This window comes from Lupinus angustifolius, chromosome LG02 (genome assembly GCF_001865875.1).
Source record: "Lupinus angustifolius cultivar Tanjil chromosome LG02, LupAngTanjil_v1.0, whole genome shotgun sequence".
In the NCBI taxonomy this organism is placed as follows: domain Eukaryota; kingdom Viridiplantae; phylum Streptophyta; class Magnoliopsida; order Fabales; family Fabaceae; genus Lupinus; species Lupinus angustifolius.
Window position 1 is genome coordinate 24095868 of NC_032010.1, and position 14079 is coordinate 24109946.

General features: G+C 31.4%; 3 protein-coding genes across 4 annotated transcripts; all 3 read left to right on the forward strand.

Moving 5' to 3' along the window:
* On the forward strand, positions 199 to 12405 carry LOC109342085 (trigger factor-like protein TIG, Chloroplastic). Of its 2 annotated transcripts, XM_019580091.1 has the most exons (14): positions 199 to 212; positions 8096 to 8184; positions 8289 to 8372; positions 8657 to 8785; positions 9231 to 9319; positions 9530 to 9713; positions 10031 to 10121; positions 10208 to 10362; positions 10634 to 10726; positions 10830 to 10922; positions 11066 to 11146; positions 11312 to 11461; positions 11803 to 11898; positions 12117 to 12405. In XM_019580091.1, exons 4-14 carry the CDS (start codon positions 8777 to 8779, stop codon positions 12192 to 12194), a joined length of 1119 nt encoding a protein of 372 aa, XP_019435636.1. In that variant the 5' UTR covers positions 199 to 212; positions 8096 to 8184; positions 8289 to 8372; positions 8657 to 8776; the 3' UTR covers positions 12195 to 12405. The 2 variants fall into 2 exon arrangements, with proteins under 2 accessions (XP_019435636.1, XP_019435635.1); XM_019580090.1 differs by lacking the exon at positions 199 to 212 and having other exon boundaries at positions 7844 to 8184.
* On the forward strand, positions 266 to 3181 carry LOC109342087 (protein GrpE-like). Its single transcript, XM_019580093.1, has 5 exons — positions 266 to 416; positions 1091 to 1576; positions 1662 to 1829; positions 2356 to 2484; positions 2827 to 3181. Exons 1-5 carry the CDS (start codon positions 273 to 275, stop codon positions 2911 to 2913), a joined length of 1014 nt encoding a protein of 337 aa, XP_019435638.1. The 5' UTR covers positions 266 to 272; the 3' UTR covers positions 2914 to 3181.
* On the forward strand, positions 4924 to 6531 carry LOC109328531 (putative pectinesterase 10). Its single transcript, XM_019562038.1, has 4 exons — positions 4924 to 5150; positions 5250 to 5409; positions 5524 to 5760; positions 6286 to 6531. Exons 1-4 carry the CDS (start codon positions 4924 to 4926, stop codon positions 6529 to 6531), a joined length of 870 nt encoding a protein of 289 aa, XP_019417583.1.

Sequence of the window (14079 nt, forward strand, 5' to 3'; positions counted from 1 at the left end):
CTAATTTTTAATCCGAACTATCTATGGTTGATTATAATGCACATATTTATTATTCTCACGATTTTTTATAGAGTAAAAGATGTATATACATAGATTTTATACTCATTTTTTATGTGAGAAATTTAGTGAATAAAATCCTCGAACTCGAAGCAAGTGATCCTGCCGCTTGTATTTCTCTCTCCAAGTTCCATCATCATCTTCTTCTTCTTCTTATTCTTATTCACACCATTCAATTTCTCTTTCTCTTCTTCTTCTTCTTATTCTTCTTCGCAATGTTCTTCTATAATGCTTTGTTTCGTGTCTCTAGAACTATTTCCCGAACCTCCACGCTTCATTCTGCTTCCCACAGATCTCAACAATACTCTTCTACTTTTAACAATCACTTCCATTCTCTTCTTTCCCAATCACCCACTAAGGTAATTTCCCACCTTGCCACCAAAAATTTGATTTTTTTTTCAATTTTTTCCGTGTAGGGTTTTGCTAGGGTTTTAGGTTTTAGTTTTTTTGCTATTTTTCATTCTTATATTCGTGTTTGTATGATATTTATCTTCAATGGGTTTCTCTGTTTGAAGCTTCTAATTCACTATGTTGCCTATTAGTTTCGTTTTTATTATTTTTTTAATGTTAAAATGTGATGATTGGTTATGTTTTGGAAATTTAGTTTTTTTTCTTCTTTCGATTAGAGAGTATAAAACCTTATTGTTCTGTTTAGAATGATTTATGGCCAGTTTATCTCTTTTAATGATTTCTTTCGAACTCGAAAGTTCATAAGCTACTTCACCATTTTTGTTTTAGTATTTAGAAAAACAACTATGGAATCTTTTTCTTTATCCGTGCTTCATAGCTGTGATTTTTTGTTATATAAACTGCAAGCAGGTTTAATATACTTTTAGATCTGAAGGCGCAAAACCTCCAAAATTTTATTATTTATTGTAAATGATACTGTGAGAATTATTTATATGGTTATTATTTTTGCATTATTTCTGTACTGTAAAGTCCAGTTATCTCCCTCAAAATTCTGTATTGAGTAAGTTTAGTGATGCAATGTAAAATTCTCATTAACTTCTACATATGCTCTCTAATATTCCAGTTGATTCCTTTTCAATTCAATTTGTCATCTACACTAAAAAGCTCATCCTTCACTTCAAGATTCGGGTTTTCTTCGCCAGCCTCTTCTGAAACTACTGAAAAGGAAAAACATAATAACGGGCATAATGGAGAATCTAGAAATGATGACCAAGCAAAAACAGGTGAAAAGGTGAAGAAAATCGATCAGGCTGGACAAGCTGTAGATCAAACCGAAGAATCGGGTTCTAATTCTGATTCTCAAACAGACAAAAGGAGAGGTTCTAAACGAACTGCCTTTTCTGATTCAGATTCAGATTCAGAGAGTGAAGATAATCTCTCCAGGGATGATTTAATTAAGCTTGTGACCGAGAAGGAAGAACTTTTGAAGTTGAAGCACAAAGAGATTGAGACAATGAAGGATAAAGTTTTGCGTACTTATGCAGAGATGGAGAATGTCATGGACAGAACTAGACGTGAAGCAGAGAACTCAAAAAAATTTGCTATCCAGGTCAACTTTGAAGCCTTGTGTCCTAGATAATTTACTGTTCAACATTTTGCTGACTGTTGAGTGGTTTAATTTAAATGTGCTGTAGAATTTTTCGAAGGGTTTACTCGATGTTGCGGACAATTTGGGAAGAGCTTCCTCTGTTGTAAAGGAAAGTTTTTCAAAAATTGAGTCACCAGATGGCTCTGCTGAAGTGGTAAAACTCCTGAAAACACTTCTAGAAGGTGTTGAAATGACTGAAAAACAACTTTCAGAGGTACAATGTTTTATTTTATGCTGTTTGCCTGTTTCTGTTTTTATTTAGTGTGAATCCCGTATCCTGTTATTTATTTGAGTCATTCATATAGTTAAGGACTAATTTTTATTTGGCCTTTTCTATTTTTTTGCTGCAATGTTTCTCGGTTATATGGTTTTCATTGGTCGTGGTAGATTGAAGGTTCTTCATGTAAATGTGAGGGAAAGGGGTTGATTTGCAGTACCAATGGGATTAGGGGCTTACGTTTACTTCTTTTTTGAAAACCATTTTTGTTTATTAAAAACTGTAAAACATGTTCAGGAAACAATATCTAATTCCATTTTTTTATAACTTCCTAAATCTCAATGGGTTCCTGAGTGCCATGGGGAATTCAGGGAAGGACTTTGGCACCTTCCTTTATTATGAAATAAACAAAACACCTTTCAAATTTACAAGCTCGTTATGAAAGATTTTTTGCATCAATATTTTACATCATCGTTTCTTTAAATAGTCATTTTCTTATAAAGATGGATGCTTCTGCTTACAGGTACTTAAAAAATTTGGCGTTGAAAAATATGATCCTATAAATGAGCCATTTGATCCACACAGGCATAATGCAGTCTTCCAAATCCCTGATGGTTCTAAGCCTCCAGGCACTGTTGCAGCCGTACTGAAGGTAATTAATTGGCATAATTTTTTGTGATTTGTTTTTTCCAAAATTCAAAATCTGTTACGACCCTTTAAACTCTTGAATGTGTTATTTTTGGTTGATTCCCTTTCAGTTCGTAATGTGAGAAGTTCAGGTTGATCTCTGACACACAATATGTTATGAACTTTATGTTTATTATCCGAATAATGCTGATAGTTTCCATTTGTGATTGCCCATTAAAGGGCTTTTATTTTCAAAACTCTCTGCATTTCAGAAAAGTCAATATAGTTTTATGCATAGTTTTGTTCAACATTTATGAGATTAAGAGCATGGATGAAAAGCTATGTTGTGGTTAATCATGTTTTGCAGGTAGGATATATGCTATACGATCGCGTTATACGGCCAGCAGAAGTTGGTGTAACCCAAGCAGTGGAAGATAACAATGCAACAGAATGATGGAACAGAATTGCAACAAACATGATAAGGGATGAAGATAAAAGAGATTTCTGATTGAGTTCTTATTGGATATTATCCAATGTTTCATTCAAATATGTACTCTCTTAGGGAGCATTATGATATATATGCTCTCCTCGGCAATACTGCTAATTTTCATGTCTATGTTTTTTGTTATTCAGCATGCAACAGATTATTCTCCTAATCTTTATATCTTGAGTAACATCATAATCCATAAGATGAATCTTTTGATTCCATCAAATTTTGGTTTTATTGGTTTTTTATAATGATTAACCATACTCAAATAGTTGGTAGTGAGACATAACATAAGCAGTGGCTGAAAGTGATTACTTGATCTTGATCTCTTAAATAATGTTTATCAACAAAGTCTACTTTTATGAGTTGTATTTTTTGGCTGCATTTTTTCCACTCTATTTATTTTGTGCTTTTGTATAATTTGCTATCCTTAACCGTATTAAATTATTTTATGATGATGCATGGCTGTTCAATGTAGTTGATTCAAAGTTTTTACATAGTGGGGCAAATATAGCACATTTTCTTAATATTTATTTATATAATAGTTATATTAAGATAATTGAGAATAATCTATAGAAAGAAAAGAACTTAAACAGTTAAGTAAAATCCACAAGCACACGCAATGGAGCCGTAGATAGTTAAGTGAAATTCAATACATGAAAAAATTTGATTTATGGACAACATCGTTGTGGTAAAGGCCGTAATACTAAAGGAATCATTACCGTAGGGTGTAGAAGGGGTTTATCAATTGGATTTTGTTGACTAATCTCCTAACAATATATAATTTATGAGTAGTGTGTAAATTTAGTGTTGCATGTTTTTATTAAACACCCCTTTAAATATATTCTGAAAACTAAATTATTATATGAAAATGTAAAATTATGTATCTTAAGGTGTAAAAAAATAATCTTTGTTCTTAAATTTAATAATTAAAAGGATTATTGTTAAACAATACTTTTTTGAAAACTTACTAAATTATTATTAAGTAAGATTTGTGATCTTTCGTTTATTGGTGATGGATTTGTGATTTTACAATAAATTCCTAAAACAGCTGTTGAAGATATATTATCACTATCTCTCCCATTCTTATTGAAAAATGATACAAACAAAAAATATAAACATAAATTTGGAAACTACTCAATTAATTTAAGAGATACATAACCAAGTTTATCTGTATACTAATAAACATAAATTTGGGGTGAGAAATATTTAAGGGATTTTGCTACATATTATCCGTAGGTAAATATAATTTAATTTACACTGATAATGGTAATTTTGATTGGGGGAAAAGGCTTTTCAAATGAATAAATTTTTTTTTCGTTTATTAATAATTGTTTTTGATGTACCAAAAAATCCTAATTTTGAGTTTAGATATTAGTGTTCTAATGGAAGTGGATGTCAATCCTTTGTTGATTTGTGGAACTCATTAAAAGATATAGATAGTTTGTTATTTCATATAATCGAAATTGAATTAGATGAAAATTAGATTAGATAAAGTGTGTAATATTTATGTAATATGAATATAAAGTTTTATATAAAAATTAATATCTTGTCCATCACTCCCATAGATAAATCGATTTCTGAAGATAAAATTGATATAAATAGTTAAATACACGCATTTTTATATTAGAAAAGTAATTTCTTAGAAAAAGATAAAGAAGAAAAGATTAAAGTATCATCTATATAGATAGATATGAAATATATACATCATCTAATCAAAAGAAAACGATAAATAGTTATATCATAGATAAGAAATTTTGATAAAATACAAAAATAAGATAAAAACTATCATGTATATACATAGATATGAAATTTATACATCATCTAATCAAGAGAAAACGATAAATAGATTTAGCATAGATAAGTAAATTATGATAGATACAAAAAACAAGATAAAACTATCATCTATATATATATATATACTCGAATTGTTCATGAAGTGGATTAAGTTATTTTTGTTCTCACTTCAAAGTATCAATGGGGTTGCTTCTTCAATCAATAGCTTTCTCTCTAATTTTGTTCATTATCATCTCAATATTGAAGCTAAGTGAAGCCATTGATTGTGGAGGAATGAACATTGCAAGTAATATCACTGTTGATCAACATGACAAAGGAGCATTCCAAACTATTCAAGCTGCCATTGATTCCATAAAGAGCTTCAATGATCAATGGGTTAAGATTCACATAAATGCTGGCACATACATGTAACTTGTTACATTGTTACTTATTATGCATCGAATTTTATATACTGTCAGTATATCATCGATTATTCATGTTTAATCATCGTTAATATTATTGTGTAGGGAAAAGGTTGGAATTCCTGAAGATAAGCCATGTGTTTTTTTAGAAGGAGATGACATGAGTAACACAATAGTCACATATGGTGACCATGAACAAACAGATTCAAGTGCTACATTTACATCAATTCCATCTAATGTGATTGTGAGTGGTGTTACTTTTAAGGTAACAAAAAAACATAAAATAAGGTTAATTAATTAGAGAAACATTTATATGTAGCTTTCTAATTATGGTTTTTATAAGGTATGGTTAATTTTGTAATAATATTTTTGCATGCAGAATTCGTATAATTTGGGACCATACTCTAAATTGAGCAATGTCACAAATGGAACATTTGATGATATTAAACCAGCTGCAGCAGCAAGAATATATGGAGACAAAACTTACTTGTACAAGTGTGGGTTTTGGGGTTTTCAAGATACTTTGTTTGATCAATTAGGACGCCATTACTTTAAAGATTGTTACATTCAAGGTGAAGTTGATTTCATCTTTGGTTATGCCCAATCCATTTATGAGGTAATTAACAACTATATTTTTTTTATTACTTTATCCAATTAATCCAAACTTATAAATTGTTCATTAGGAGATCTTCGTGCATGGTTAATGAATTAGGTGGAACGAAACCATGAAGAGACAACTAATAAGATTTTGACAACGCATTTATATTTTAAGTTTAATTAAATTTAATCTTCAAAAGATACCGTTAAAAACCATAAAATATATTTGTACCCAAATATGACATGTTACATATGTCTCCATACAAGTTTCTCTATCATCTATATGATATAGCATTCTTTCATTGGCTAACTGAAAGAAATATATAAATGAATTTGACATGACATATTGATCCAAAAATCTTAAAGTATTAAGTCTATGAATTCATCCAGTTATATTCCTCTAACTCATACATTTTTTATACAATGTAAGACTTTCTTCATTCACACTTGGAATCTCACTCATCACTAAAATGATTTAAAAGAAAAGCATAAGTACATAATTAGATGAAATAATATAAAGATGGGTTTCATTTTGTGTGTGTAGAATTGCTGGATAAATGCAACACAAGGTGAATCAAATTCTCCTGGTTATGTAACAGCCCATGGGAGACAAACATCAACAGACCCAGGTGGTTTTGTATTTTTAAAAGGTTACCTTATTGGGAATGGTAAAGTTAATCTTGGAAGAGCATGGGGCCCTTACTCTAGGGTTATATTTCATAGAATGTACATGTCTCAAGTTGTTACTCCTCAAGGATGGGATGCATGGGATTACATTGGCCATGAGTAAGTTCAACTATTCCCCTTTAAATATTTCACTTATCTCCAGATATCAGGAGATAAGTTATCTCATCTCGCCAATAAAATTATGTATGTATTGTATTTAATCATTTTCTATAAAAGTATTTCTCAAACTTAACAAAACAGTACGTGTGTCATACTTTTTTTATCAGCGGGAGGAAACAACTTATCTCATGATATGAAGAGATATTTTATTGGTTCTGGTGTATAATTTTTTATGCTGCTGTGTAACTTGGTTTCTTTATTTGTAAACAAAATTATTCAGGTATAATTTTAGCTATGCAGAAATTAATTGTGTGGGGGAGGGAGCCAATAATACAAACCGTGTGAATTGGGTGAATAAGCTGAATTTGACAGAGATAAAAAGTTATTATCGAAGCTTTTTCATGGATAGCAATGGATGGATCTCAAACTTACAAAAGTTGATTGCTTAGTGAAATTGTAATGATTAATTCTGCATGTTAGGACTTAGTCAGATTTAGTGCCTAAGTTTTTCTTCCAAGGTTCTTTAGATGTTAGTACTTTTTGCAGCTTCAGGAACTACTTTTATTACTTTGTTTTTAACTGTGCCCCTAATGTAATAAGAATAAAATCTTTTGTATTTAATTTTAATAGAATGATTATTCAATTCATATGTTACTTTGCTCTTTTTATTATGTGTTATTTTTAGTTTGTATGTATACCATAGATAATGGTTTTTATTTTCATAGTATATAATGGTTTGCACAAAATATAGAGATTAAAGTAGTACACAAAAACCATGTTAGTATTTTCTAGATTATACATTTATACACATCTTTACTCACTAATAATATAAGATTCTAATGAATTTTTAAGTAAAATATGTGAAATTTCAACTATTTATCAGCTCGGCCATTTCACTAAAGTATAATATTTATATTAATCATTTTTCTCTATATCTATACAATAATACATTGATATCCAACACACTCAACATTAGGCTAAGGCTCAAGCCCAATAAATAATAATGGTTCCCAATCCTATAAATGGATCACAATTCATATCAGGTTATTCACTCAACCCAATTTTCTTGAAAATAAATACACTAATAAATAGAAACCATATATTAAAAAAAAAATTGATACTGCCAAAGGTATGCTACATTGGATAAAAAACTATTCATTTCCGAAATTTGTGAGTATCTCTCAACAAATATCACTCACCTAAATTAAACTTTTAATATTAGAAATTCAGTGGAACCTTATATCATTAAACCAATGTTTTTCGGTAACATTTCCCAATTTGGCAATGTAAAGAAATATGTTTTGATTATCCTCGGAAGGTGTCTATCTATCTATCTGCTAAGTGTGGTGGTCGTGTTCCAAACTCCATGGAGCTCTCTACTCAAACACTCTTCCATTTGACTCCTTCTTTCTCTTCATTTTCTTCAACTTCTAACTCTCTTCTTCTTCTTCGTTCTAATAACACTTCACCCTTCAAAAAATCCAATTATTCCTTAAACCTCTCATCTCATATTCATCTTTCTCATCATTATCACATTAACAATTCTTCTCCCTTCACAGTTTCAGCTTCTTCTTCTTCTTCAGTTGCTGTTGGCACAGAAAATGACCATCTTCCTGCAGAATTGAAAGTTACACAAATAGAGCAACCCAATTCCACTGTATGTTCTTTCTTTCTTTCTTTCTTTCTTTCTTATTGCTTAATGCTTTCTCTTAATTATAACCAGCATGTGAATCTACTACAACTTACTCCATAAAATTGCAGGTTAAATTGCATGTGGAAGTACCACCATTAGTATGCCAGGATTGTTACAAAAGGGTCATAGTCGAGTTTACAAAGCAAGCAAAGGTTCTATTGGTTACTATTAATTTATGCTTTATACATTCAATTATAATGTCTTCCTCATGTTATGATTTCTAGTTAACAGTTTTTGATATATCAATCAATGATTCTAACCTCTCTATGTTGTCTTTACTAGAAAATATGAGCTTACTAAATTTTCCAATCAAGTTTAGTACCTCACAGTACATGACTAAGTAGTTTTCTTGAGATGGTCATGGATCTCAGGTTTTGGCATTCAAAAGCAGCATGCTTTTTGTAAGAGCTAATTTAATACCAATTCACATCGACAGATCCCTGGATTTCGGCCCGGAAAGAGCGTTCCGGAAAGTATTCTTGTTGGTTATGTTGGGAGTAAAAATGTTAAGAAAGCCACAATTGAATCTATATTGAGGAGGACGCTTTCACATGCTATGGCATCGGTATGTTGCTATATGGTTTTGTTTTCTTTTAGACCATTTCGGGTTCATTATGTTTATTGGCAATTAAATTATGAGTGATTCCTTGATCTTGGTTTTGAAACTGCTATCTAACTGTCATGTTCATCATATTATCCAAATGTAACTTCGTTTTTGAAAGATAACCTTATCGCCCAAGGCACATCTCACGTGCATTTCCTCATTCTCAAAGTCTTATAGTGCAATTATCTGTTTATGAGAAGATCTGATATATGTTTGCCACTGAAACTACTTTGACATGAAGAAATGCTAAGGATTGACAATAGTCAAAATATTACCAAAAAGAAAATTCTTCGTAATTTTCCTTTCCTTTATCCAAAGTTATAACAGAAAAAAATGGATTATCAGATCATATATTCTATTTTGATCTTATGCCTAATCATCTCATAATCAATCTTTTTTATTATAGGTTACCGGAAAGGCTTTGCAGGACTCTGTACGTATAGCGACTAAATTTTCCGAAATGGAGGAGACATATTCTTCCCTCGGGTCTCTTAGGTATGCATTTATAGGTTAAGCTGCTTGAAATGCATTTTCTGTTATGCTCACTGCTTTTTTTCCTATCCTTGCTGCATCTGTAAAAACCACACCTAACCTCTACCACAACATAGAGAAAAGGGAAATTGGCATTAAGAATGCTCACGTTATCAGCTAGTGACTTCTACAGGAAGATTTATTTGACTATTCTCGCTGATTTCACTTCTCCAGGTATGACGTCATTGTTGATGTTGCACCTGAAATCAAATGGATTTCTGATAATGCACACAGAAATTTGAAGGTTGTTGTTGAAATAGATAGCGATATAGATGCTCAAAAGACATTTGAACAAGAATTTAGAAGGCGTTACAAGTCCCTTGGTGCACTGAAAGTTGTTACCGACAGAGGCCTACAGGTGATTGAATTAAGTTATACCAGTTAACTTGATGTAGAATCATTTGCTTTTTCCTTTTTAATATGAATGTTTACTAAAATTTATCATTCCTCTTGTTTGCTTTATCTAGTCACTGCAGACACAATGAAGGATATTTACTTTATTAGTTATCAACTTTTGTGCTGGATCTTATACCTTTACTATGATATACCATAAAATAATTGCCATGCATGTAGTATTTCATTTTGTATGCACTTACTATTATTTGAATTTTTTGATATCAACTAGTCTATCAAAATTTAGTTGGCTACTGCAAGATAACTTTTTTCTGCTCACAGATTGGCGATGTTGCTGTCATTGACATCTCAGCAACAACCATTGATCAAGATGAATCAAATATTAAAAATATTCCTTCTGCTGAAAGCAAAGGTCTGATAAAAATTAATTGTAGTTTCCTTTTTTGCTCAATATATATCATTAACATATTCTCTCTAAACCTTATGCTGGATTTGCAGGGTTTAATTTCGATACAGAAGATGGTGACAATGTTTTACCTGGCTTCCTTGATTCTATAATTGGAATTGGTCGAGGCGAAACAAAGTCATTTCCTCTTGTATTTCCTGAAAACTGGAAGCAAGAAAATCTTCGCGGTGTTCATGCTCTGTTCACTGTAAGTTTACTATCTTGTAAATAAGCCATGATAAAAAAATTGATTGTATTATGGACATGAGGTGGCATAGTAGTTTTTTTTCTTTTGGTTCAGTGGATGCTAACTTGTCCGTCACAAATACTTTTTCGGCATATGTCCCATACAATTTTACAAACTCCTGTGGTTGGTGCAAATTTGCTATTTCATTATTTGCATATAGCTTTCTTAAACATGCCTTTTCAACTTTAACACATCATGCTTATCAATCAAACTTCTCTTTCATATATAATAGGTCGAGTGCAAAGAACTTTTTTACAGAGATTTACCAGAGCTGGATGATTCCATTGCCGATAAACTTATCTCTGGATGCACCACAGTGGATCAGGTGACCTTTTTGCCCCTCGAGTACTATTGTCGTTTAAAGTGTAAACTGAAGAGTTACATTGAGTTGAAGTCAGAAAGTAAAATTCTCTAGCATGAATTGCCAGGTCAAAGAGCTATTGTTACAGAGATGTTTAGAGGTGGAACAAACAGCTAAAGAACAAGCAACTGATAATGCTATCTTAAACCAACTTTCTAAGGTAACAACATTATATCAATAAATAGCAGTACTAGATTGATTATGTTTTGTATTCTTGTTAGAATGTACCTTTCTACATGTTTTTAATTTGAGTGCTTCTCATATGGCGTGTGACACTTGATCCGTGCATCTTCTCATTTTCAGATGGTAGAAATTGATATACCCGAATCCTTGTTTGAGGAACAAGGTAGGCAGCTTTATGGAGCCAGCCTATTAGAGATACAGGTACGGGTTGCAAGTTGAAACAATTTTAGACCAGCGATGCAACTTCGATTCGAACAATTTTACATTTGTTTATGATCATAATACAAGGGAACTCTTCTTTTTCGTGCTCTCTATCACCGAGGCACAATTTTGTACTACTACTTATTTAGCATTATTGTGATGCAGGCAAAAATGACGTTAAACGAACAGCAGCTGGCATCTCTATCTAGTCCAAAGGCTGTGAACGAATATCTTCACCATCAGAAGGACAATATAACAAATTTGATAAAACAAAATCTGGCAGTTGGTGATGTATATAGGCGTGAAAATCTGCAGGTATGCATGTCTAAATTGATGTGATTAAGAATGAATAATGAGAGAAGATTTGAACTGAAATTCTCATTTAATTATGAAGAATGAACAATATATAAATAGTTTACTTCGCAGACACGAAAGTAGCCGAATCCTAACAAACTTGATTTGTCACAATAACTCTCTAACTAGCTGATTTAAGTCGTGTATAGTTGAAATAGTAACATTTGCTTGAGAAATAACTGAAGTGTGTTAAGGTCACTCAATTTGATGTGATTTGGAAATAACATTTGCTTTATTACTAAAATGTCTAGTGTATTTGGTAATTCTTTTCCTTATTAGAAATTTTTTGTTATGTTTTATAGGTTGCTACTGAGGAACTCGTCAAAGAGGTTGAGAATTCTATTGTTGAATTTAAACGTCAGAACCAAGAATATGACGAGGAACGAGTGAAGGAACAGGTTTGCACATTACTTTTAAGTTTGTTAATTGTTGTTGCTTTGGCTTGGATGCTTCATCTTTACATATATGCATATCAAAATACAAATATCTTGAACCACCTTCAAATTGATCCAAGTATGGATAAGTATTTCTTACTCGCACCGTAGGTTACGTTGCATTTTCGAGGACGATAATTTAAACCGGTTAATTGATATGATCTATTTGAGTTTCCTTGAAGGTCCAAGAAATACTAGAAGGAGCTAAGGTGCTTGAATGGTTGAGAGAACATGCAGAAATTCAGTATGTAACCAAATGAGGTTGAAGCACTAGCCAAAACAAATAAGGAAAGTGAAATGGCTGGTCCTTCTAAAGAATTTTGTTTCTGCTGATGTAAGTTGAAAAAATTACCTGTTCTTGATTGAGTTTTGAAGAAAGAACATTAGAATAGAAATAGGTATTACAAGTTTGCATAATGAGAGTTTTATGATACATTTTTGTGATTCTAATCATTAAAAGTCACTTTGTTTACCAACGGGGGTGTTGGTTCAACTGCTACATACTTGATTCCCCTTAAGCAAAGTCTCAGGTTCGAGTCTTGTAGATGGAAAAAATATCCGCTGGGAGAGTTAACTCCACATACCTGTTAATGTTTCTAGCTTGGAAAGGATTGCCTCAAGTGCGAGATACATATGTGAAACAAAAAAAAAGTGACTTTGTTTTTATGCTCTCAAGAATGCAAAAGTTAAAAGAGCTAAAAGCTAAATCAGCATGGTAGATTTTTTTGTCTTTTGGCCAATTGCTAACTCAATTTCAGATCAGTAATGGTGTTTAGGTAACTTCCTTAATCATTTTAAAGTACAAAAGCACTTTAAAATGCCAGTTGTAAGCCCATAAGAAAATTAATTAATACAATACACAAGGATTGTTGTATCCTACATTCCTTCTGAAATATACTTACTCGGCTAGAAAAACCAACAAGACGTTGGTCTAGTGGTATGAGGCTCCGCTAGATCCAAAAATGACCAAAAGATTAAATGTTTGATTCCTGATAGTGATACTTATTGGGATGAATAGTCACATACCCCGAAAAGGATTAGTTCATCATTATCCAAAAAGTGATGAGATACATTTGGTAGAACCAAAAAAAGTCGGCAGTGATATGAAGAAAATTCTTTAGAAATCTTCACTTGTCACAATAGGGTCATGATAAATAAATGACACACTCACACCAACATAAGCATGGTAGATAAAATATACATAGTAAACTTCTCATGTATGTATACATGTAAATCCTTTCTTGTAATATCATCCAGAGCTTAGTGTAAAGATATAATTGTTCCTCTAAACCAAGGTTCCTCGTTATCTACAGCACCATAAAGTAAAAAAATGCTAATAATTCATCAAAAGTTATTTAACCTATATATATATATTATAGTAAAAATATATATATTTCACCAAGGTACTAAATCAAAATCCATTTAAGTTAATTATAGTAATTTAAATTTAATTACAGAGTGGTTCCATTCCGTTGCGTAACAACAATGTCACAAATGAGAAACTCAAGAACCGTGTCTCCTTTTTTGATATGAGGGTTCATATCATGATTAATTTAATGAGTAAAGAAGTAGGTATAATCATAAGAGAAGCAAAAAAAAGTAGGTATATATAATACGAAAACAAGGTTTAGAAAGATTTATGCCTAAAAAATATAATCACATGTGAGACGGTGCCATAATATCACAGTATTTTTAGGTAAGATGGTTAGTTAGAGTATGATTGGCAAATAATTGATAATGCAAATGCATGTGACTACTTTAGATATTTCCAAGTTCTGAAGTTACACGTATGATTTAATATTCCATGATTTTGCCACATGTTGGGTACCTTAACCATCCGAAAAATTTGTATGAAGACACATGTAAATCATTATATTTGAAAATAAGTGTATTTTATGGTTTTTGATGTTATCATTTAAGATTAAATTTAATTAATATTAAAATATTAATGTGTTGTCAAAATTTCATTGATTATCTCTACATGATTTCGCCATCATACAAATCTTTCTCGGACACAGAAAAACTTGTATGGAGACGCATGTAACACGTCACATTTGAAGACGATTACATTTTATGGTTTTTAATATTGTCATTTGAGATTAAATTTAATTTAAAATTAAAATATTAATGTATTATCAAAGATCT